This window comes from Tiliqua scincoides, chromosome 9 (assembly GCF_035046505.1).
Source record: "Tiliqua scincoides isolate rTilSci1 chromosome 9, rTilSci1.hap2, whole genome shotgun sequence".
In the NCBI taxonomy this organism is placed as follows: domain Eukaryota; kingdom Metazoa; phylum Chordata; class Lepidosauria; order Squamata; family Scincidae; genus Tiliqua; species Tiliqua scincoides.
This window is the reverse complement of record NC_089829.1, coordinates 3,186,143-3,209,999: the sequence shown is the minus strand read 5'-3', so window position 1 is coordinate 3,209,999 and position 23,857 is coordinate 3,186,143. Positions and strand designations below refer to the sequence as shown.

Sequence of the window (23,857 nt, the reverse complement as noted above, 5' to 3'; positions counted from 1 at the left end):
AAGAAAAATGACAGTAGTTTCTTAAGCTATCTCAGAACGTTTGATATTATTCTGTTGCAGGAGACATGGGTTGTGGACCATCTGTACATCCCTGGCTACAAGGCTTTTGCAGTACCTGCAACTAAACCCACCTCTAATGGTCGTCCTTTGGTGGGTTTAGCCAGCCTTGTACTGAAGCGGTTTAAGTCATGCCCTTTAGACATCCTTCCAGGTTGTTGTAAGATACAAGCACTGAGGGTGTCTTTTGCAGACATTGACTTAATCTGCGTCAACACCTATATTCCTCCTTTGCTTAAGAGCTTACAAAGGACCCAGCTCTGGAATGATCTATTGACACTTAAAAAGTAAACTATGCATTCTGCATATAACTTTGAGAATTTTCACAGTCGGGGGAAAACAACTTCATTCAACAGGAGGAAGAAGTGTTGTTGCAAGGATAAAGGGAGAGGAGGAGTCACTCATGATCAATGAGTATTCTTTCTAGTCAACTTTAATGAATGAAAGTCACATCATGGTAAACATGTCTGTCTGTACACGCACATGCACACACCTTCAAAACAATCTGCTGCAATTCTGCATGACAGAGGATGAAGGCCAGTGGGATCTGCAGCACAGAAGTAAGGAATAGCATCTGCCACAGTTCTCTTTGGCACCACAACGCAACACATAAGATGCCAAGAAACCTCTTTTGGCAGTGCTGCGAGAACAAAACACTTCAGCCTCTTGTGCCCCATCTGGAGAAAGAACCAGCTAGGATGGTCAAACCTAGCATACCTGCCCAGTTCTGCAATACTGTAATCCTTTGATATGTTTAGGCTTCATGTTGGTTTTATGAGCCTCTGCAGAGGACCCAGTTGGCCTATTAAAGGAAGGCCTCAGTGCACCCTCCCCATGTGCCCATTTTTCATTATGACTTTCTCTTTAATGGGTTGGCCTAGGACTTTGCAAAGTTGGTTTTATTGCAGCTTCTGACTGTACTCTCTTTTATTGTGGTATGAGCTATAAGGGTTCAAAGCAAGGCTTATTTTCTCCCCGTAAAAATACAAGGGGACTAAAGATTTGAGAAAATTTCCTGATTGAGCCCCAGGGAAACACTGCTGAACTAAACGGACCAAGTCTGACTCATGGCTTCCCATGTTCCTAAGAGCACTACCTCCAACTAGAGGAGGAAGTGGTGTTTTAAGCCCAGGCATAATGATCCTGGTTATCCAACACTGTTGAAAAGGGGCTGTTCTGTTTTGCAGCCCGCTGTAGTTTCCAACCAGTCTTCCAATTACTTGTTGACATCAAGGGTATCGGCAAACAAGACGACATAATTCTGCTGCCTCCAGAAGATAAGAACAGGACTCGCTTTTCTCTTTGAGCAAGAGGCAGTCAGCACAGTGCTGTAAAAGTGATAAATAGTCATATTTCACAGATCAAGGTTCCCTGCTGGCAAGCAATCACTCTCTGCATGTCAGACAGTTAATTACTTCCAACTTTATCTCTCTTGTCAACACCTACCGACAAATTGATCATTATCGCCATCTCTTTTTTTCCCTCTGTCTCCCTCTTCCATAATTAGTGGTGCTCCTTCACTTCTGCTGTCTAGCAGGCCAATCCTCTCTTTTGGCAACTTGTCAAAGGGAGAAAGATATTTTGCACTTCGAACAAGACTGAACAAGATAGAACTTATGTTTAAATCTTAGGAGAGGAAAAAACAGGGGGAAGATTTGCAGCTGTCAACATCCTTTTCCATTCTTTTTCTCTTGAAAGAGCAGAGATCTGTCAGCAACCATTTCAATCTGTATAATGAATACAAAGGCTTGCAGAAGAACCGATGAAACATGCACCCACGTACACAGGCCATCAGGATCTTGAAGCCTGCAAGTCACAGTGACATGAATGGAGCTGGGCAAGCAAAGATCATTGGCAGGGATCTCTGGGTGGGCAGAAAACCTCTGAGAATTTTCACATTTTATTGAAATCCACTTCTCTTGAAAATTCTCAGATATTTCTCTTTGAGAGGACCCCTGAAAACAGCTTCAAATGTCACTTTTTCAAGTTCTGGAGCCAGCCCTAATCAGAATAAAAAAGTAGGGAGGTAAGGCCAAGATGGGCTTCAAAGGCAAGGGTGAAAAGCTAATGCAGAATCTGGCAGCAACAGGGTCATGTGAGTAGGGATCACATGACCCAAGCAACAAAAGACAAATGATTTTGGCAACAGAGGTCTGGGCATACAGAGGAACATAAGGGACTACCTGAGAGGGGGCTGTGGCAATCTAGGCAAGAGATGAAAAGTATACCTATCAGAATTTTTTTGCCAAGAAGAATATTCTGTTCAGTGTAAGTAAGGTTTGTTGCAATCATCTTTGCGTTCATTGAACTATTATTAATGGCCTATTGACAAATTATGAAATCCATTTTACCATCACTGACTGGAACAGTGAATGTTTTTGAAGGGAAGTCAGTCACTTAATAACAAAGTTCTCTTCAGAGGTTGGAATGAAAGACCAGAGGGGGATAAGAAGGGAAAGAGGATGTACTTTCCAAGAAGCCCGTGACTAACTGTTGAATCAACCAGCTTCCAAATAGGGCTGTGATAGGAAGTTCGCACACAGCTTCCTCCTTGCCCCCATTTCTGAAGGGCGCAGGCCCTGCCTCCACAGGCGTCAGCACACCACACCTTGGCTTGGGTCCCTAAGCACCAATTTTTTCAAATTTCTGTAACATTCTTGAGAAGTTACAAGATTGTTTTCCAGTTAGCTTTGCCCAGCAAAGGAGAAGTATGGGAAGGAAAATATGCAGGTTTATGCAGATCACCTCTCAGGGGATTAATATTCCTGTTGCTGAGGTCTCAACATATTTTGTTAGTAAGAAACAGGTGGATGTTTTTCCTTGCATTGGCTAGCTGGTTCTGGAGAAATTGTTTTCCCTGCAGTTTCCTGAGGGTTTTCAAGAAAAAAAAATGGAAGGGGCTTTTGAGCTCCACAAATACTTTTTAAAACTGTGCACATTAGTTCTAACAAGAAGCTAAAGCCAGGATTGTCTTTTACAGTGGAGAACATATGTGACCATATGTTAACACAGTGAAGAAGGTACCTTCAGATCTTCATTTTGACATTCTCCCAGTCAAATTGCTTTGGCTTAGTGTGTTCAGAGCTCCCTGCATTGGAACCAAAGACCTAGGAGCACATACGCATGATCCAGTGTTGTAATTCTTTTGGGTTGCACATGCTTGCATGCTATGGTGGTGCATCTCCAACAGTAGTGGAAGGGCACCTCCTTGCTGATGCTCTTTAGCCCAAGAAAAACAGCACATGGCACACAGCTGCAAGGCCACCTTTGAAAACTCCAATTGGGTTTGAGCTCCACTAGTACATTTTCCCCAGCACCAAAGAAATTGCCTTGTTTTCTTAGGAAGTGATTTTTTTTTTAACTGCACTAAGTGGAGAAAAGAACATATGCCTTGTGGTTTATTCATCATCATAATCCTCCCATCATCAATGTGAAATTACTTTGGTTTTCATAAGACTCTGACATCCCCTCATAAAACTGAGTTTGTTTTTCAGTTTTGTCAGGGGCCTTGAGTCTGTCTCATAAAAGGCAGAAAGCTTGATCTTCAGGTTATTATTTCTTTTACATAACATCTCAACTATACATAGGCAAGTCTTGTCACTACAGGTTGTGAAGACAAAGGGAAGGAATGTAGGCCAGGAAACTATGGGTTCAAAGCTCAGCTACATGAACTCACTGGAAGGACATGGGCAAGCCCCTTTATAGGACTCAGCAGAGTTCTCAGAGTTCTCAGCAGAGTTCTGGCTACTGGACACCAAGACCCACGTGAGTTGTGTCTCAGCTTAACAATGGATATGGGGACAGATCAGGCATATAGGAAACTGCCTTACACCAAGTTAAAATCTTAGTCCATCTAGCTCAGGGTTGTCACCACTAAGTTTCTGGGTAGGAATTTTCCTCTGATTCCTTAGAAATGCTACTTGGAATGAATCTGAGACCTTTGGTTGAAAATGCTGCAATCCCAGTGGCTCAGACGCAGCAGATGAGGCATAACTGAGAAATCTAGACACCAGGGGAACAGGGACAACTAGGGGAAGCAGCAAGAGACACTCAGCACGCTCATTCCTTGGACTTCCATTTGATAAATATGTTTCTCATCACAAGAAGAAGTCCAGAGAAGAATTTGCTCCAGGGAATGACAGAAACTGTGGCCGGGAGGGGAACTCAGAAGAGATTATGGAGAGAATGAAAAAGGTCAGGGGTTGGACAAGGGAAGCTGACACCCTGCGCATTTCGTGAAAGCAATTTATTTTCATCAGGAGTTCTGACAAAAAGAGACTTCCCTAGAAACACAAGCAGCAGCAGCAGCAGCGACTAAATATCCAGTGTAAGTGTGCATCTTTCATACTCTGGTCCAGCAAGGCTGATGTTTCTGCATGTGGGACTCTGGTGGCATCTCGGGTCATGGGAAGGCACAAGCACCCAAGGCTGTGGTGCGTGCAGAGTTCAAGGAGGGTGAAATTTCAGGATGTTCATTCCTTTTTGTTGCACCAAACATTAAACAATTCAGAAGCAGCAACATCTGTGTCACCACAAAGGAGTCTGCATACACTCCTGTGCAATCATCCTCCCACTCCATCTCACCAAGACTACCACCTGGGAAGATAAGAGGGGGCTTGGTTGTTTGAAAGTCTCTTGTTCCATTGAGTTCAGTATTCAGAGAAAATGCCACAAGAAGCTCCTTCCATCCAGTTAGGCCACAGGCCCATCTAGCTCAGAATTGGAGACATGGAGCAATAGTGGCTCCTGCAGCTGAACTGCTGAGGTCTTTCCTAAAGAGGAAAGAGGTCTTTCCTAAAGATCCTTCTTCTTTGGAATGCCAGGGAATGATCCTCAAAGCCTCTACATACAGAAGATGTACTCTATCACTGAGAGACTTCTCTGGCTCCATGAAGTAAGGCCAACAGCTTTACTGCAACTTTTCTTAGCTGAGGAGTGCCCCAAATATATTGCTCTGAAAATGGGTCAAAGAGTTCTCTAAAAACAGGTCAATTAATGACGTTTAGTTGCAAAGGCAGCCATTTCAAATCTGACTGGTGACCCATCTGTGCCTCACGGCAGAACCAGATGCAAAGGAAGCATCACATCCGTGCTCCACCATCTACTAGCGCAGACATTTTCAAACTGTGTTATTCTGGGGAAACCTGGACTTTTGTGGAAACTTCACAGGGGTCCTTTGTTGAGACAGTGATCCTTTGCTGAGCGGTGGTGGACAAGCTTCCCCCAAAGGCAGTGTGCCATCATAATGTCTCTGCCTCCCTACTCTTGGGTGCCAGGGACTGCCACACCTGGTGGCTCAGAGCTGTATTTCCAGCCACTGTTGGCATCCTTCAGTCTCGGAAGACTATGGTGTCACGCTCTGAATGGTGGTTCTGGAACAGAGTGTCCTCTTCAGTGCATGAAGCCTGGGTAAAGTAGGTATGGAGGATAGGCTGTTACCCATGCAGCAAATCCCCCCTCTCCACGTCGCTGAAATGGTCCAATGGAAAGGCAGAGGCCAATACGGTTGGTTCCAGCGGTGTCGCAGGAGTTGCCAGAACGTGACTGTGTTCAGCCATGAACTGCTGCAGGGACTCCGGCTCCGGATTTTGCCTCGAGATTGACTCCTGAAGCCTTTTCCATAACTGGATGTAGCCACAAGGCAGTGGAGGTTTGGGATCAGAGTTTTCCTTCTCTCAGATGAGCTGCCTTCCCAGGCTGTATTTCCAGCACATTACAATGAATATGTAGAAGGAGAATCTAAGTCAGTTCAAGTGTGCCATTATCTCCTCCCACTGGCAGCCTGAAGCTTGGCTTGCTTGAGTCACCTGCTTTGCAAGTGGGGCACCTGTTTGTAGCACAACACGGCCCTTTCCTCCCAGTAGGGACCATGAACCAGTTGGCCTTTTAATCCTTTCTACTGAGCCAGCCAGAAGAACATACCAGAGGTACAACTCATGCTGGCTCTTTTAATTGACTCCTGAAAAGGGATTACCCCCCCTAGGAGAGGGCATGTACCCAGCATGTTACATAATTAGGAGACCTGCAGAATCCCTTCCAGTTACAGGACTTGCAGTCCTGTTACGTTGCTTGGCATGCCAGGATGTTAGTCACTGGGAAAGCTAAAATCCAGAAGGATGCAGTTACTGGCACCTCCCACAGTTTCCCTGCTCTTTGCTCCTACCTGGGAGAATAACAGAGCTCAGGAGGGAGAGCTTCCAACCCACCCACCCACTCTCCTTTAGGAAAAAAAAAACCAACCCAAACACTCAAAGCTGCCTTGGCTTCAGCCAATGTAAGCAAATGGGTTGGGAGTGGCTTTACAGGATGTGCATGGCAGCAAGGGGGGGGAGGTGCCCAGGAGCAATGGATATTTAAGGTGCTGTGTGTGAGGAGAGACAAACTTCCAGAAAGCAGAGACTCTGATGTGAAAGCTCCACCTTTAGAGGTTGGGTTCACTGAAAAAGAGACCTAACTACCCTTCAAGAAAACTTTCTTACCTGCAGAATTCAAGGCGAACGCCAGCTCCGCCTCTGGGAGAAGCCAAGACTTTCAGAAGCAGATACTGGGAGCAAGAAATGCAGACCATGTTTAGTGCTCAGCTGGCCTGGCTATGTGTCTTGACAGTCTCCTTGGTGGTGGATCCGGTATGGCTGCAGAAACCTCCGAAGAGGAAGGTAGTCCACACCAAGGCCACAGGCTGCTGCGAGGAGCTGAAGGAACTGAAGGTGCAGGTGGCCAATCTCTCTGCCTTGATTGAGGAGCTGAGCAAGAAGCAGGATGATGAGCTAGGCAACGCCATCATGCAGGTGATGGAGCTGGAAGGCAGCTTCAAGCAGATGGACCTGCGCCTCAATGATGTGGAAGGGAAGTATTCTGAGATGAACAACCAGCTGGGCATCGTGCAACTCCAGGCAGCCCAAACCGTTACGCAAACATCTGCCGGTAAGAAGGGACTTCTCCCTCCGCAAAAGCCTGGAAAGCACTGCCTGTAATGGCTCGCAGGAGAAGGTAACAGGGCTCCCTCAAGCCTGGCATGCTGTTTTCCTTGGTGGGAAGGCTTTTGTGGAAAACAGTAACATTGCACTTTGCAACATCTGTCTGGATTTCTAATTTTGTCCAGGAAAGATGCATGGGTGGGCAGCATGCTAGGTGACTGCTGATCCTTCTCATGGATCTTTCCTTTCATGACACTTGGCTGTCATGTCTTCCACAGGTGTTCTTTCCAAAAGCACTCATGCAGAAAAAAATGCCCCATTAAGAGGCCCTCTGCCATGAAAATTGCCTTCAGCAACAGGTTTGGGATTCTTCTACTTTGTTCAGAGCACAGATGAGTGCTCAGAATAATGACTTTGACTGCAGCCCTAAATCTGCATACTCCAGAGTAGCAAGCCCCACTGAAATCAGCAGGGGTTCAATTCCAAGCAGATACAGTTAGAATCATATGAGTATTTGAGCTGGGTTGGAAGAACAAGAACAGATTCTGAGGCTGCAGAGCTGTGGAATCTGCCCGAAACCTCTTTTCCCCTCCTCAGTCTGAACAAGAAACCATCTGCTTGTATGTTTTAAACCTCTCCTGTTTCACCATGTCCTCCACAGGTTTGTTAAAAGAATTATAAAACCTTCCCAAACAACCACAAGGAGAAAAAATCTTTGCACTTGCTCCTGAGCTAGATTTCTTTTCCCAACAACGACAATAATAATGGTTGATCTAAGACATCCTTCTTTAGCATCTTAATGCAGGGACGAAGATTTTTCTTCATTTTTATGATTCTCAAAGAAGGGCCATTTGAAACAAAACAAAGAGAATGTGCAGTGCAATTCCAAATCTAATGCTTAGATTGCTGTGTGAGGTACAAGATGCCTCTGCAAATTTCTCCAGCTTAAAGAGCATGTTAAGACAAGAGGGAACACCTGCAATTTTCAAAATTTCATTAGAAATATTACTGTTGTCCAGAATAAATTATGGATTGAATTCTGTCATAAATCCAGTTTATGAAGGCGGCAGAAGGAGATATTGCATACCTTGATTCTAAATATGCAGCTTAGCAAAATCCAGAGTTGTTTTCAGCATTTACCTACACTAATTTAAACTCCAGGGCCCCAAACCACTCTTTACAACAATCAAATTTACAGGATTTTCCTTGCTTTCACAAGAATCTGGAAAGAAGAAAATTCATTTTGGAGAGGAAAGTGGGCATGAAATTGATATGTATTCAACTAGGCACATTTAGAGACAGAGTGCTGGAGTAGAGCTTTGAACTAATTGATCCAGGCACTTGTTACATCCTTGGTCATTTTAAAGGAACCCTTGGGGATTTCAAAAGGGGCTCTCTCTTAAGCACCACATCTAGGATAGTAAAATTGGGTTTATTTCTCACTGAGGTTGTGAAGAGGGCACAGGTTTGCTCTGCTCACTGAGAACCAGGCCTTAAGAGTACCTGGTTGGTGAGTCCTGATGAGGCAAGAGTGGGGCACACCACCTCCTATGGTATTAGGCAGACCTTCTAGCTTTCTGCCTGGCTATTGTCAACTCCTGTGTGATACTACTTTTTACCAATTCAGGTGATTGGTCCAGCTATCCAAATACTGTCAGCCCAGACTGACAGCAGCTCTCCAGGGTTTCAGACAAGAGTCAGTCTAGCCCTATGTGGAGATGCTGCCAGGGACCAAACTGGGAACCTTTTGCATGCAAACCTGAGTGATCAATGGTTCCATTCTCAACACCAGCAGTCCTTATATGTTGCCCCACAATGCCACTGGTGTGTACCCACATCTGTCTCTGTGGGTCATACCATTTGGGGAGGAGTTTTAAAGGCCAAGCAAACAGAGTTTCTTGAAATCAAGGCCAATACACGCATGCAGAGCTGCTTTTGTTTTTACAGAGCAACCTCTCCTAAGTGAGGCATGGTAGGACATACATTCTGCTTGCAGAACAAACCAGCCCAGGTAGAAGGCAGCCGCACAGGGCCTTGAACCAATGGATACAAGGAAGTTGTGGCTGACACTTAATCCTTCCTACTACCTTGCTGTAGTCTACTAAAGCTATCAGGACAGATAAAAATTCAACTTGAGTGGAACCCCTCCCTGTCCAGGGGAGCAGATGGGAGTGCAGTTCCTACACAGAAAGGGAAGCTTCAACAAGAGCAGGCCTTGATGCAGAAAAGAAACTCTGGGCAGATGAGCCAAATCAGCAGCTCCAAAATGTTAGTGCTGGGCAAACACACAATTGAAACAGGCAAGCTGGCTCCAGGCCTGGCCATCCCATCAGATCAACCCACTTGAATCTGAAGAAGCAGGAAACACACCCAATCTCCCACAAGTGTTGTAAGGGTGTTTAAGAGACAAGGAGATGTTTTACAATGAGAAAGATGCAACTGGCTCTCTCCTCCCCTGGCTGTTAGCCAACATAGCCTGAGTAAGACATTTCTGGTCAATCTCACATATAGCAATCAAACTGCTGAGTGCATGCACCACCATCTCCTGGGTCTTCCTAAGGGAGATGATTGGGGGGTGGGGTGCAAGTCCATGCCAATCAACATCTTAGCACCCCAACCTTCTCTTAAAGGCTTCCAGGTTTGCAGTTCCACAAAGTCTTCAGTAAAATTACAATACAGAGGATATTTCTAAGGCTTAACCCAACAGGATTCTTTGTAAACGATGCAACAACATCTGAAAGCTGCTCGTAGGATCTACAGACATTTCATTTCCCTTATTAGATTGCATTGTATTAGAAAAACATGTTGAGAAAACATTAGTTGAAAAGTCCACTACTACTTTGGAAATTAGCACTGGGAAATGGGGGAAGAGAGAACGCAGATTGATCTCTTCAAATGCTCAAGTTCAAATTTCTTGCTTCTGGTTCACACAGATGCTGTGTATGACTGCTCATCCCTTTATCAGAGAAATTACAGAACCTCTGGTGTTTACAAACTCCTCCCTGATGAATTCCTTGGGACTCCAGAACTTCAGGTAAGAAAGCATGATGCGCATGTGTGCCACTGATGCTTTGTGCTCATTTTCCATGACTGCAGTGCAGAGGAGACACTACCATTTAAGACAGGCTCCTATAAAGTCACACACATTTGCTATCCATACACTTCAGAGGGTGACCTCTATTTATTAGACCTAAGAAAGTCTCCTGTCTCTGGAATGCCCCAACCTGTGAGACTGCATGGTAGGAATAAGATCTATTCTCCAAGAGACTAGGATTGAAGCATTAATTCTTTGCAACTAGGAATAAAAAACAAAACAGCTTTCCCACTTGTGGATTTTGCTTCTTCTGAGCCCGAAATGACTCTCCCCACAATGTTGCTTCACCTAACCTAAATAAACACTAAATAAACACTACCCCAAGCTAAAAAGTAGCTGACTTCACAGAAAATGCTATCATTTAGTTTTTATTTCTAGCCTGGTTTTATTTTCTTTTTGCTTACTCCACCAAATGTATCCAAAGTGGCAAACCAGTAGGGGCACGCGCACATAATAGCAATATTTGCTATTCATAACAAAACAGCTAACAACCCTAAAAATCAATATAAATATCAGGTTACAAACAGCAGATCAGATGAAAAATGTTTTCAAATGGGGAGGGAAAGGGAGTTCTATGACCATAGCTCTACCAACAAGCTGGTCTTGTCTCTGGAAATTTCCAATCAGAAGCCTAAGAAAGGTCACAGAGCAGTGTTGAAGCTGCTTAAGGGACTGGGGAGGCTCAAATGGACAAAGCATCCCTTGAGGTCCCAAGCAGTTTGCAATGCAGTACGTGCCCCTAAAAAGCAGAAAGACTTCCAGAGAGAAGAGCACTTCCAATAATTTCCCCTCATCTATTCAAGTCCACTCAGATACACTTTGAAAAATTGGTTTTCCAGGTCACTGAGCAGTCACTCTGTGGTGGTGAAATGAAAGAAATATTTATACAAGAACAGGTCCTGGATAGCTCCTGGAGTCACTGACCAACTGTAACTGCTGCTCTTGTCCACCGCCCTGCCAGGTGTTTTGCGACATGGAGACAGACGGTGGAGGCTGGACCATCATCCAGAGGCGCAAAGTGGGCCTGATCTCATTCAGCCGGGATTGGAAACACTACAAGGAAGGGTTTGGCAGCATCCAGGGAGATTTCTGGCTCGGGAATGAACATATCTATCGGCTGTCACAGCGGCCAACTGTGCTGCGTGTGGAACTGGAGGTAAGCAGACAGCTTGAAGCCCTACAAACACACATTACAGAAGGTTTCAACACTAGGAGAAAAAGAAGTCCAGAGGCGCAAGACAGTTTAGCAGTGCATTTCTTAGGACTGATTTATTCAGACAAGGCTGCTAAAGATGGGCAAATCGGTCATACCCTTAGTTACACTTCCCTTAGGAGTGCCATCTGTGCATCAGACTCAAACCAGGACTCAGAGTTGGGCATCTGTGGTGGCTCTTGCTTTCCTCTGCAGTCCATCCAGCTAAAGGCAGAGTAAGATCTTTTCTGCAGAGGATTATTTAATTTACTATAATTGGTATGCTTTAATCCTTAACTTGTTTAAAAAAAAATGTTACATCCATCTTGAGCCTTCAGGACCAGGAAAGGAGAGCACATTTAAACAAATAAAGGCACAGAAAGATCATGTTTCAGATAAGCCAGGCTAGCAAATGAGGCCCCTCAGTGGTGGATGCATGACTAGCATGCAGAATGTTGAAAACAGAAATTGTTTCACCACATCTATGCAAATCGTGCTGAAAAAAGTGGAAGTTCTTATAAGGTAATATATACTAAGCAGGCATCTCAGGAAAGCCTCCGACTCGTTGGCACTTCCTCTCCAGCTCTTTCTTGTTCCTACCTGGCAGGACTGGAACGGCAACATCCGCTATGCTCAATACAATCACTTCACTCTGGGCGATGAATTCAACAGCTACCGCCTCTTCTTGTCCAACTACAGTGGAAACGTCCCACATGACTCCATGAGGTACCACAACAACACAGCCTTCAGCACCAAGGACAAGGACAATGACAAGTGTGTGGATCACTGTGCGCTGTTGCGCAAAGGTAAGATGTGTATAGGTGTCAAGTTCCAACCGTGCACAGCCCTGCTCCATTCTGCCCTTGAAAGATGTCTTAAAATTCCATGCACCAGCCCCAATCCTGCTCTTGCTCCCCACCAGAGATAGCTGAAAGAGATCTTGTTCTGACTATGGGGACAACTTCCAGATTTGAGTGCTGCTTACTCTGTCCAAGTACTCAAGTAATGGGACGGGGAAGGGAAGGCGGGGTAGGTCCTTGCTGAAATCCATGCTACACCCCTGGCGCCCTCAATTTCAGTCCAGCCATGACCTTTACACCTAGAGCCTTCTAAAAACAGATATCACAAAAGGCTCTCTCTGCATGCATGAAGTCATAAAACAGACTTTAGAGCATCCCTTTTGGGGTTGATGAGCAAAGTCAGGGAAAGAGCTTTCCTCCATTTTTCTTATGTGTGCAGTGGGGTTTCCTCTTAATCACCAACTGCCGTCTTCAACAATTAACACAAAGACAATGCAGCTCTTATCAATTATGAGACAAACAGTATCCTGGGAAGCTCAGGAGTTCTTCAGTAGTTTCTTTAGTGGGAAGACCAATCAAAATGATCATTCTACCTTGAAACAGAGGTTATCCACAATGTCTTCCCCTGCAAAAATGCAGCTGCAGAAGCATGTGTTCTAGGTCACACATCAAACTGGGCAATATTAAAGGCCTAAATGTGACCCCAGCACTGTGTCAGTTGAGTGTGTCCCAGAATCCTTTGCAACATGCTGGGATGGCAGAACATGTAGGGTTTCTGGTTAGATGAGTCAGTAGAGACAGAGTTCCCTGAAGGTAGAATTGTTTGAAAATTCTTGATAAATGCTTTTATCCACTTGTTTCTGGAAAGGTGGCTACTGGTACAACTGCTGCACAGACTCCAACCTCAATGGGATTTATTACCGCAATGGTGACCACAACAAGAGCACAGATGGCATCACCTGGTATGGCTGGCATGGCAAAACCTATTCCCTGAAGAGGGTCGAGATGAAGATTCGACCAGCAGACTTCAAATCCCAAAGGGACATTAACAAAGTCAAGTAAGGTTGCAGAGACACCACTTCATGGGGAAATATGGGGGGAGGGCAGGGCAGAAAAAAAGAAGGAGAAATCCTCTTGGCCACAAAACACATAACCACTGATCTGAAATACAAGGGCTGTACACAGAGATTGCACTTCAAACATTACTAAGGACACATGCCCCCCCCCCAAAGTCTCTCAAACTCAGCCAATAGTGTTTACACCTTCTCATGACCATGCTCACTCCAAGGTATTCAAAACAAGCACCAACATGTTCCCTCTTGAAAGAGCATCTTCATCTGGGGAAGATGAAGATAATCCCAATCATCACAGTGTTTGCTTAGCAATTTATTCCAGGCAAAGAAATAGATTAGGTTGGGTGGAGGCAGAGCCTTTAAAATATAACTCTAAATGTCCACCTTGTAGTTTCTGTCTGTTTGGGGTAAGGATCAACCACAGATGCGAGTCTCACCAAAAGAGTAAGAAGACCAGAGTGGTTTGGGTGGAGAGCTGTTGCAAGATGGGAAAGCAAGCATTGGACGAGGACAATGGCACTAGGAAGGCATTCTTCTGTGATGGCTTGCTTATGACCAGATTACAAAAAAAACAAAATTAGGTGATTCGTAGACTGAGATAGCCAACTGTGGCTAATTTTCCTTGAGCAAAGAAAGGCTCTGTGTTGAAATGTATCTGCAGAATTGTATAAAGTAGTTTAACAAGGGCATTCTAGGTCTGAAAGCCTGGTAGTTATGCCTTGAGTCCTGGTGGGGTTTGGGGGTTAGTGCTAGCAAACAAACTATCAAGATTGATATCATGAAATGCAGAATAGGAGTTGACAGTCATGAATAGCATTCTGACAAGGGGGAATGATACCAGTTACACCAGCACATATTGTAACAAAAGCAAACAATTGCACTCTTCTTTGTGACAATAAGACATTTGGGAGATCTGCTAATTAAACAAAAACTACCAAGCACTCCCTCACACCCCAATTCCCTGCTTAGCTGTGTTGCCAAAGTGGGTTAATAGTTAATATATCTATTTTTATTCACTTTTTTATCATTACCAGAGGGATTTAGCTTAATTTAAAAGTTGCTGCTTTGTCACCAGGAGATGCCAGTTTTCTGGGGAGTGTCTTGTATATGTTAACTAGCCAAGCCTTGGAGCATTTTGCCAGAAACCCTCTGCTGTTGCTATCAGAAGGTTGCTGCGTGGGAGATGTTCCAGGTGGATCTGTGCATGCTGTAAATTGAAAGAGCGCTGTACAAAATTGCCATGCTTGTGCAATAGGATTTTTGTTTGTCTGTTTCAGATTCTATAATAAAACTCTCTCATTTTTAAAGCTGCATTTTCAACTTTTTGTCCAAATACTAAGACATAGGCAGACTTGTCTGAAACACACGCACGCCCAGGAAAGGAGGCAAACTATGTTTGCTGTGTGTCTCCCAGTTTAGTATAAGCATGGTCAGAAATAACCCAGTGTGTTAAACAAAAGATAACACCGAATGGAGAGGAGATGGAAAATGACCATCCCCCTAGACTCCTGCCTGAAAAACAGAAGAGCAAGTCACTGTCCTTGATTTCACATACATACACACACAAACACATGCACTTGGAAAAGACTGAAAAGAAGATGCAAATAATTTGTTAGTGATTGATTAGCAGGTGCACGGCTAATTATGCAACCCCCTAAGATACATATTTTCCACAAGAAATTCACAGCTTTAACAAACACTATCTTGCCACAAAAGCAACTTATTAGATGTGACAAAATGTACTGAAACAGAACCAAAAGTATCAAACTAGCCCATGCTTGTTCTGCAAAAAGATACACAAGGACGCTAGCAGAACCCTTCAGTCACAGCTTTAATTGCTGGATTTCAGCTTTTCCAATCATGCCCCATTTTTTGATCAATCCACAAGCAGCAGTCAAACTAACCCAATCTAAACCTAATGGTGGGATACTAGAGTGGCCACCACAAAGGTGATAATTCAACTAGGAACACACTATGGATATAGGTCTGAGAATGTTTTGGAATCTCATCTCTGATTCCAGCCTCTAATGCAGCAGTCATACTGAGAATTTGAGATATGAGAAAAAGGAACATTTCAGTCTGGCCTTGGTGGCAATTTAAAGGGAAATTCAAACATCTTTGTTATCCCTTTAATTGACTGTTCTCTTTTGCTGCATTGGCTCCTGGTCATTTTAGATCTCGGTTCTCCAGAGTGACACAGGCAAATCGCAGCAGTTCTGAGATAAAGCGCGTTCAATCAAGGGTTGGAAAACACCACAACAGCATGATGGGCAGCTAAATGCAATTTTCAAATTGAATAGTGCACAGAGAGAGGCCCAGACAGAAGCAAAGAAAAGTCTGCAGAGTTTTCTGGCAGGGATCTGACTCATTTCTATTGTTTTTGGCCTCAGGCATTTGAATACCAGATGATGGTATTTTAAGGCACAAGGAGGGTCAGTTCCTGGAGTTTTTATGAGCTTATATTAGGCTGAAGTGCTTCTGCTACCACTTGCCAGGCTGACTGATAGAGAAATCTCTACTAATCTCCAAACCAGCATGAGGTGGGAGTCCAAGTGCTTCATAAACTGCACCGCTATTTATGGTATTTGTGCTTTTTAAGAAGGCATCAGCCAACGTCTTCAAAATGTCCCTTACATAAAGTATCTTGAAAGTCACTTAATGCTTTGGTTGAGGATGACATACTAAAGAGAGGCTTCCTTAGCACCAAGATTTTGTCTTATTTGCTTCATGCCTTATAAAAAGGAGAAAAGAGACGAGTCGAGAGGCGCAGGGCCCTCCTGCATTCATACTTAGGAAACAATTCTATGGCAAAAAGAGATCAATTACATGCCCTTTCTGCCAACACAGAACGTGGCACATGGCAGCCTTCTGCCCTCGGTCCCCCCCTTACAAAAATCCACACAATCCAAAAATAAAAGACAAGGCAGCACAACATGAATGACTTAAGCCATTTTGCAAAAAACATTTTTCATCAACTTTCCCAAGTAACCTTTTGAAACTTTGAGTCCACGTCATGAATTAATGGCAGAGGCCGGGTTCAACCCAGGGAAGTTCAGATCTACAATCTCTTCGCCCCTGTGCTACACCAGCTCACCAGCAAGACCATCAGAACTGGAGAGTCCCCATTTGGGTGCCCACTTCTCTCCTACTACCCACATACAAGAGACTCAAAGCAGCAGACTCTCTACCTGATCAGAGACTCCAGGATTGCAGGGGTGGGTCCTTTCTGGAACTCCAGTTCCTTGTAGTGCAAGGCCTTGGCATATGCCCGGCATTTTGCAGCCCGCTCCCCCAGCAGGACAATGCCATTATCATCCCCCAATGGCAGTGGACCCTGCAGAAGACAAAGCAGGACAAAATATCAAGGAGTTGGCATATCAAGGAGTTGGCATATCACCAGGGTGTACCTCCAAGACTGGGGGCTGGACCAGGCCAGCGGCATTCCTCAAGCATCCACCAGTGTCCAGACGTGAGGGGTCCATTGTCTGCAGAAGAGGCTGAAGGGCAGGCAACACAGGAAAAGCAGGAGTGGCTGGAGGGAAAAACTGGTCCTCCTCACCTCCCACTACCAGGCTGCTGGCAGAATGTTCAGGTCTTGGGTTAACCCACTCTTCCCTGCTGCTCCAATTAAGCAGAATTAAGTTGGAACTGATCAGCTTCACCACTAACAGAAACAGATGGAGCTTCCTGGGCTTTCTATGTGAGCTCAGATGGATGTGCTAAAAGATGAGAACTTACAGAAGCACAGCATTGCAAAGCCTGGGGCAAGTAAGAATGGCCTCCAGGTGACCAGGCAAGGAAGTATTACAAAAGCTATGCCATCTTAACTTTTAATGAACGTTTAAAAGAATCCTTCTGGTTCAGACTGTGGCATTTTCAGTTTCAAGGGAATTCAGATGGCAGGACCAAGAAAATCACCTCTGGTCCGAGACTTTGGAGGACTGCTGCCAGTCAGAGTTGGTGGTACTAGGCTAGAGGGGCAAGTGTTCAGACACAGTAGATTGCAGCTTTGTATGTTCAAATGGTTAAACAGGGATATGGAACTGCAGGACTAATTAACCTTTTGGGAGGCTAGTGTCTTCTGCAGACTTATTTTCAGTCTGGTCCTAGCAGCCTCTCTTCACACACTCACATGGAGAAGGTTTCTTCAAAGGCCTGTACCTTGTCACTGTGCTCCATGAACTCAGCCAGGTTCAGCAGGGTCTGTGTGACCTCTGCAATGTCTTGAGAAGTCAGTGCCAACTCAATGCTGCGGATCAGCTCATCCTGCTGGTCTTCGTTCAGTTCAGACCAGCATGAAACAAAAGCTGCATTGAAGAGATCTCTGTGGGCAGGACAAGAGGAGAGAGAAGCAAATTAGCTGTAAGTAAAGCAAATACGAAACAGCTTGCCCCAACACACTTTTGAAACTGTATTCTCCCGATATCCCAAGGCAGATGGAGAGTTATGACCAGTAAAGTCTTTAGAAATAAGTCACACAGGCATCTCCACCTGAGGAGATGCCTCTGATTGATTGTAAAGATTGGTGGGTCTTGGTAATTACTACAACCACTATGGAGAGCTTCCTTCCTGGTCTCTCTCAGCACTGGCACCTGTTCTCTTGCCTTCCAGCAGCACTGGCCTTCTTGCATGCAAAAGGGAAGTTGCTGTCAACAGCCCTGTCCCTTTTTGGCATTTGCAAGCAGCAGTCAGGAATTGCCAGAGATGGGAAGGAATGTGGGTGTGAAGACAACTAGAAAGGGGCTTACCACAAGAGAGTACAGCAGTTGCTAGAACGGATAGCTGCTACAGTCACTCAGGTGCCTGTCACATTGAAGTTTGTTTAGGGGCTCCTACAGGAACCAGGTGCTTGTCCTGCCAGTTCACATCCCAAACCTGTGCTTGTTGTGCTAAAATTAAGGGCAGGGGAAAAGAACACAAGTGGAGCCTCTCTACCAGGCCTAAAGCAGCAAATGTCCACAAACCGTAGGTCGCCATGATACTCAGGGTCAACTTCTTTTCCACAAGGCAGGGCCTCTGAACAGAGACACAGCAACTGCTGCCTCAGCAATCCATTTGCAACTGATCCGGGTTTCAGACACTCAGCAAAAGAGTCAATGTATGTCTTGGAACATTATGAGCTCCAAAAGGCTAAAAAGATCTTGATGAGCTACTAGGAAAATCAGGATCCAAACCCAGAAGGATTACAACTCTAACAGATATAGCCTCTGAGAATCAATTGTGGAGAAAAAGAGGTTATGTGGGGATGCCATTGTGAACTCAGAAAACATGGAGAAAGCCAAGACATGCATTTGTCCCAGGGGAAGGCTCTTGCTGTTCCAGTTCAGGGGCACAACTGGTGTCTCAAGCTTATTTTATAATCTTGCTGTACATAGAAAATGGGACACATAAAATGAAAGAGGTTTTACGGCAGGTTTTAGGTCTTCTTTCAACAGAATGTAGCTTCCTGCATTCTTACTGAGATTCTCACTTCAGAGGGAACCTGATTCTGTCCCAAATCGTATCCTAAATACCAGCAGCCAGATCACACTGGCCCTCTTCAGTATGACCAGTCTACGTTCAGATTGACTCTGGCACCTGCAAAAGAGCTCCTGCAACGTCAGCAATTTTTGGCTTGTCTGACAACAGCTAAGTCACCCTTGCCTGGATTTGAACACTAAATCCATGGATTGTTAGAACTCCAAGCCCCATCTTTAGCTCCTTGAGCCACAAGGGGGCTTAGAGGCTGAAACACACATTGTCAAATCCTGCCTGCCACACACATGCAATTACAACATCAGTTGTGTAACAGTTCTGTTCTTGCTACACAAAATAGCTGCCTGAGTTAATTTCAATTCAAAATCTCTTCGGAGACTACTGGGTGAAAGGAACAAAATTAGAGAGAAGGGGATCACTGGCTAAAGAGAAAAGGCCAGCATATTGCTTAGAATGTTTGAAAGGCAAGGCTAAGGCTGTCTCTCATGTACTCAAAGCTTGGGGTACTGCTATAAATAAAGGAAGTAAAACAAGGCCTGCTTCAGCAGACCTGTCTCTCTGCTAGGCTGGGCATTTCCCACCATCTTGGACCTGGAAAGAACTAGCTGCTTACTAGGGAAATGTTACTAATAGATTTTCCTAGAAGAGAGATGTCTTATATCCAAAGCACACATAATCTAGACATGTTGAACCAGACCCTGATTGACTTAGGGCACCAGGAAATTGCCCAGACTTTCCAAAAAGGCACTATTCTGCTACCACCAAAGGATGTCTGGAGGGAGGCAAGGCCAGAACTCACATAAAGACACAGCAAGCAGCCTCTTCTGTGCATAGGTGCCTTAGGGTACAGTCCTGAGAGCACCCTTGGCTGGCACAAGTCCCTTGTGATGGCTGAAGAGTGTCACAAAAGTGCCATAAAGCACTTTCATGCCACCTTTGTAGGATGAAGGCCAGCGCACAGACGTGGGTTAGAGGAGGAGGTAAGCCCATGCAGACATGGGCTGACACAGGGCTGACACAGGGGTTGGGGGGGGCAGGGGGAAGGCAGGGAGGAGGCATTTTAGGCAGGGGAGGGCAGGCGGTGGGTGAGCAGAGCCAGGATCTGGCACTTATGCCGGATCCTATCCTTGGTCCTGGGCAGCTCCAAGTTGCTTGGATCAAGAGGTGGCGCAGATCCGAGTTGCCCCATTGGGGCTTCTGCAGCTTTATCTGGCGTAAGGGGTAAACGATGCCCCAGGTCGAGCCACTTTCAGCCCCAGACACAACCCCACATTGGATATGGGGTAGGCCAGCCAGCCTCTCCGTACCAGCACGAGTTAGGATTTGGCTGCCCAACTCTCAAGAAGCTTTAATTATTGCAACTATTGCATAAACCAAGCAGTTTCTCCTCTCAGCCTGAAAAGGGACCATGTGTCTCAATTAACTCTGGGGATAGAACAGAATAATCGCTGGTCTACGTATTTCTAAAAAAGGGTGAAAAGTCATTACTGTCTCCTCTTCATCCAGAATCCATTGGTAGAAATGAGATTTGGTCTCGCACCTACTGAGCTAATCAATATGAGTCTGCTTAATTCCTGCTGAACTCCATTCTAAGATAGTTTATTTTTTATTTTTACTTTGCTTAACATCTTGCTCAGATAAGAGTACTGGAGAATCTGAAAGCTTGCTGAAGATTCTGTGTCATTTTGGTCAATCCAATAAAAGGTACAGACAGGTCCCCAAATCCATGGATGCAGTTATGCACGGACCTGCCCCCTCTCACTCATAACTGAGTTTTATTGAAGAAGAACTTGCAATGAAAGTGTTTCTTTCTTAAACAGTCATGCTTAACTAAAGAGCCAAACATGCAGGCAACAAGCATGCACAATAGAGGATGACTAAAAGGAAGCATATTCTCTATTCATACAGGTGCATACATCTGCAGGACAGTGGTGGCAAAATAGAACCCCTGCAGATATGGGGTATGCCTGTATTGCTGGAAAGTGGAGCTTTCAAGTTGTGCCTCCCCCCATTCTGCTAAATGACAATGCCCTATGCACCCCACAGAAAAATCATTCAGCAGGTGGTCAGCCCTTTACAGCAATCCCAAGGCGGCCAAGAAATCTGCCACGAGGAGCGCCCATTCAGACACGCGTCTGTACAAACTAATTTTACTATTTCACCACCACGTTTCACTGCTATCACATATTGGAAATGTTGGCAACCTTCAGTCTCGAAAGACTATGGTATCGCGCTCTGAAAGGTGGTTCTGGAACAGCGTCTAGTGTGGCTGAAAAGGCCAATTCGGAAGTGACAATTCCTTTCACACTGGGAGCAAATATAGTGTGTCCCTGGTCTGTCTCCCTGGCTATGGGACTTCCTTCTTTGCCTCTTTGCCTCAGTCCGTTGGCAAAGTGTCTCTCCAAACTGGGAAAGGCCATGCTGCACAGCCTGCCTCCAAGCGGGACACTCAGAGGCCAAGGTTTCCCATCTGTTGAGGTTCATTCCTAAGGCTTTCAGATTCCTCTTGCAGATATCCTTGTAGCGCAGCTGTTTTCTACCTGTAGGGCGCTTTCCCTGCACAAGTTCTCCACAGAGGAGATCCTTTGGGATCCAACCATCGCCCATTCTCACGACATGACCAAGCCAACGCAGGCATCTCTGTTTCAGCAGTGTATACATGTATACAGCATGTATACAGTATACATCTCTGTTTCAGCAGTGTATACGAGCTGGGGATTCCAGCTCGTTCCAGGACTGTGTTGTTTGGAACTTTGTCCTGCCATGTGATACCGAGGATGCATCGGAGGCAGCGCATGTGGAAAGCGTTCAGCTTCTTCTCCTGTTGTGAGCAAAGAGTTTATGACTCGCTGCAGTACAGAAGTGTACTCAAGACACAAGCTCTGTAGACCTGGATCTTGGTATGTTCCGTCAGCTTCTTGTTGGACCAGACTCTCTTTCTGAGTCTGGAAAACGTGGCAGCCGCTTTACCGATGCGTTTGTTTAGCTCGGTATCCAGAGAAAGAGTGTTGGAGATCGTTGAGCCAAGGTACACAAAGTCATGGACAACCTCCAGCTCATGCACAGAGATTGCAATGCAGGGGGGTGAGTCCACATCCTGAAACATGACCTGTATTTTCTTCAGGCTGATTGTCAGTCCAAAGTCCAAAGTCTTTGGCAGGCCTTGCTAAAACAGTTCATGAGCTGCTGGAGATCTTTGGCAGAGTGGGCGGTGACAGCTGCATCGTCCGCAAAGAGGAAGTCACACAGACATTTCAGCTGGACTTTGGACTTTGCTCTCAGTCTGGAGAGGTTGAAGAGCTTTCCGTCTGATCTGGTTCAGAGATAGATGCCTTCTGTTGCAGTTCCAAAGGCCTGCTTCAGCAGGACAGTGAAGAAAATCCCAAACAAGGTCGGCGCAAGAACACAGCCCTGCTTCACTCCACTTTGGATGTCAAAGGGGTCTGATGTGGAGCCATCAAAGACTACAGTGCCCTTCATGTCCTCCTAGAAAGACCTGATGATGCTGAGGAGCCTGGGTGGACATCCGATCTTGGGGAGAATCTTGAAGAGTCCATCCCTGCTGACCAGGTCGAAAGCCTTCGTGAGATTTATGAAGGCTATAAAGAGTGGCTGTCGTTCTCTGCATTTCTCCTGCAGCTGTCTAAGGGAGAATACCATATCGGTGGTGGACCTGTTGGCTCAGAATCCGCACTGCGATTCTGGATAGACGCTCTCTGCAAGTACCTGGAGCCTCTTCAGTGCAACTCGGGCAAATAGCTTTCCTACAACGCTAAGGAGAGAGATGCCACGGTAGTTATTGCAGTCACCCCTGTCGCCTTTGTTCTTGTACAGCGTGACGATGTTTGCATCCCTCATGTCCTGTGGTACTCCACCTTCTCTCCAGCAGAGGATTTCATGCAGCTCAGTGGCGATGATCTCTTTGCAGTACTTTAGGACTTCAGCAGGGATGCTGTCTTTCCCAGGTGCCTTGCCAAAGGCAAGGGAGTCCAGGGCCATGTGAAGTTCTGCTAGGGTTGATTCACTGTCAAGCTCCTCCAACACAGGCAGGCACTCGAAGTTGTTCAGTGCTTCCTCGGTTACTGCATTTTCTCAGGAATATAGCTCAGAGTAGTGCTACACCCAGCGTCCCATCTGCTGTGCCCGGTCCTGGATGACCTCGCCTGTGGCAGACTTCAGAGGGCAGTTTTCTTCTGTGTTGGATCTAGGGCCAGCTTGATACTGTCATACATCCCCTTGATGTTGCCCCTGTCAGCTGCTATCTGTATCTGGGAACAGAGTTGGAGCCAGTAGTCATTAGCATATCTCCTGGCAGTCTGCTGGACTTTGCTGTGAGCAGCTCAGAGGACCTGCAGGTTGCACTTACTGGGATAGGCTTTGTATACTGCTAGAGCTCTCTTCTTTTCCTCAATGACTGGTGTCAACACCTCAGAGTGGGCTTCAAACCAGTCTGCCGTCTTGTTGGTCTTCTTGCTGAATATGGACAAGGCGGTGTTGTAAACGGCATTTTTGAAATGTTCCCATCTGTTGGATGCATCTGCATCGGCTGGGCCTGGAAAGATTCCTCAAGCGCTCGTGCAAATTCCTCCACTTTTCCCTGGTCCCGGGTCTTGCTGGTGTCAATGCGAGGTCTTCCTTCCTTTTTTGTGTGATACAGTCGCTTAGTTCGCAGTTTCAATCTGCTGCACACCAGGGAGTGGTCAGTATCGCAGGCAGCACCCTGATAACTGTGTGTGATCTTGATGCTGGGAAGGCTGGTGAGAATCAGGTTGAGCTGCTGCCAGTGCTTTGATCTTGGGTGTCTCCAAGAGACTGTATGTTGGGCTTCATGTTGAAGAAGGTGTTGCTGACGCAGAGACCGTGATGACAGCAATGCTCTAGCAGTCGCTGGCCATTTTCATTCATCCTCCCAGTGCCGAACTGGCCTAAGCAAGTGTGCCACAAACTGTGATCAGCACCAACTCTAGCATTGAAATCGCCGAGGATGAACAATGGCTCTTTTTCAGGGATTTTCTTGATAGTGGTGGCCAGGTCATCATAGAATTTGTCTTTAGCTTCTGCTGAAGATGACAGTCGATGCATATGCACTGATGAGAGTGACAAGTCCTGCTGATGAGTGGAGCTGCAGGGACAAAAATCTTTCACTTCCTGCAGAAGGTGGGATGATGGATTTCAGCAGGGTATTTCTGACCGCAAAGCCAATACCATGTTCCCTGGTCTCGTTTAGTGGTTTTCCCTGCCAGAAAAAT

The 23,857-nt window shown here is 45.6% G+C and overlaps 2 protein-coding genes across 2 annotated transcripts in view; one reads left to right on the top strand and one right to left on the bottom strand.

Moving 5' to 3' along the window:
- Nucleotides 1–23,857, bottom strand: part of MTOR (mechanistic target of rapamycin kinase) — a 121,181-nt gene that overhangs the window by 59,595 nt on the left and 37,729 nt on the right. The window contains exons 28-29 of the mRNA XM_066636827.1: nucleotides 17,295–17,457; nucleotides 16,322–16,467 (exon numbers count right to left, since the gene is read on the bottom strand). Coding sequence (XP_066492924.1) covers nucleotides 16,322–16,467; nucleotides 17,295–17,457 — 309 coding nt within the window. The remainder of the gene's footprint in view (nucleotides 1–16,321; nucleotides 16,468–17,294; nucleotides 17,458–23,857) is intronic.
- ANGPTL7 (angiopoietin like 7) lies at nucleotides 6,615–13,122 on the top strand. The gene is made up of 5 exons (XM_066637747.1): nucleotides 6,615–6,981; nucleotides 9,908–10,008; nucleotides 11,030–11,224; nucleotides 11,868–12,066; nucleotides 12,929–13,122. The coding sequence occupies exons 1-5, from the start codon at nucleotides 6,615–6,617 to the stop codon at nucleotides 13,120–13,122; spliced, it is 1,056 nt and encodes a 351-aa protein (XP_066493844.1).

Excerpts from the sequence above, each read along its gene's own strand:
- ANGPTL7 (XM_066637747.1), top strand. The coding sequence starts at position 6,615 with ATGCAGACCATGTTTAGTGCTCAGCTGGCCTGGCTATGTGTCTTGACA. Across the intron at positions 11,225-11,867 it reads TGCTGCGTGTGGAACTGGAG|GACTGGAACGGCAACATCCG; the intron begins GTAAGCAGACAG and ends CCTACCTGGCAG. Across the intron at positions 12,067-12,928 it reads CTGTGCGCTGTTGCGCAAAG|GTGGCTACTGGTACAACTGC; the intron begins GTAAGATGTGTA and ends GTTTCTGGAAAG.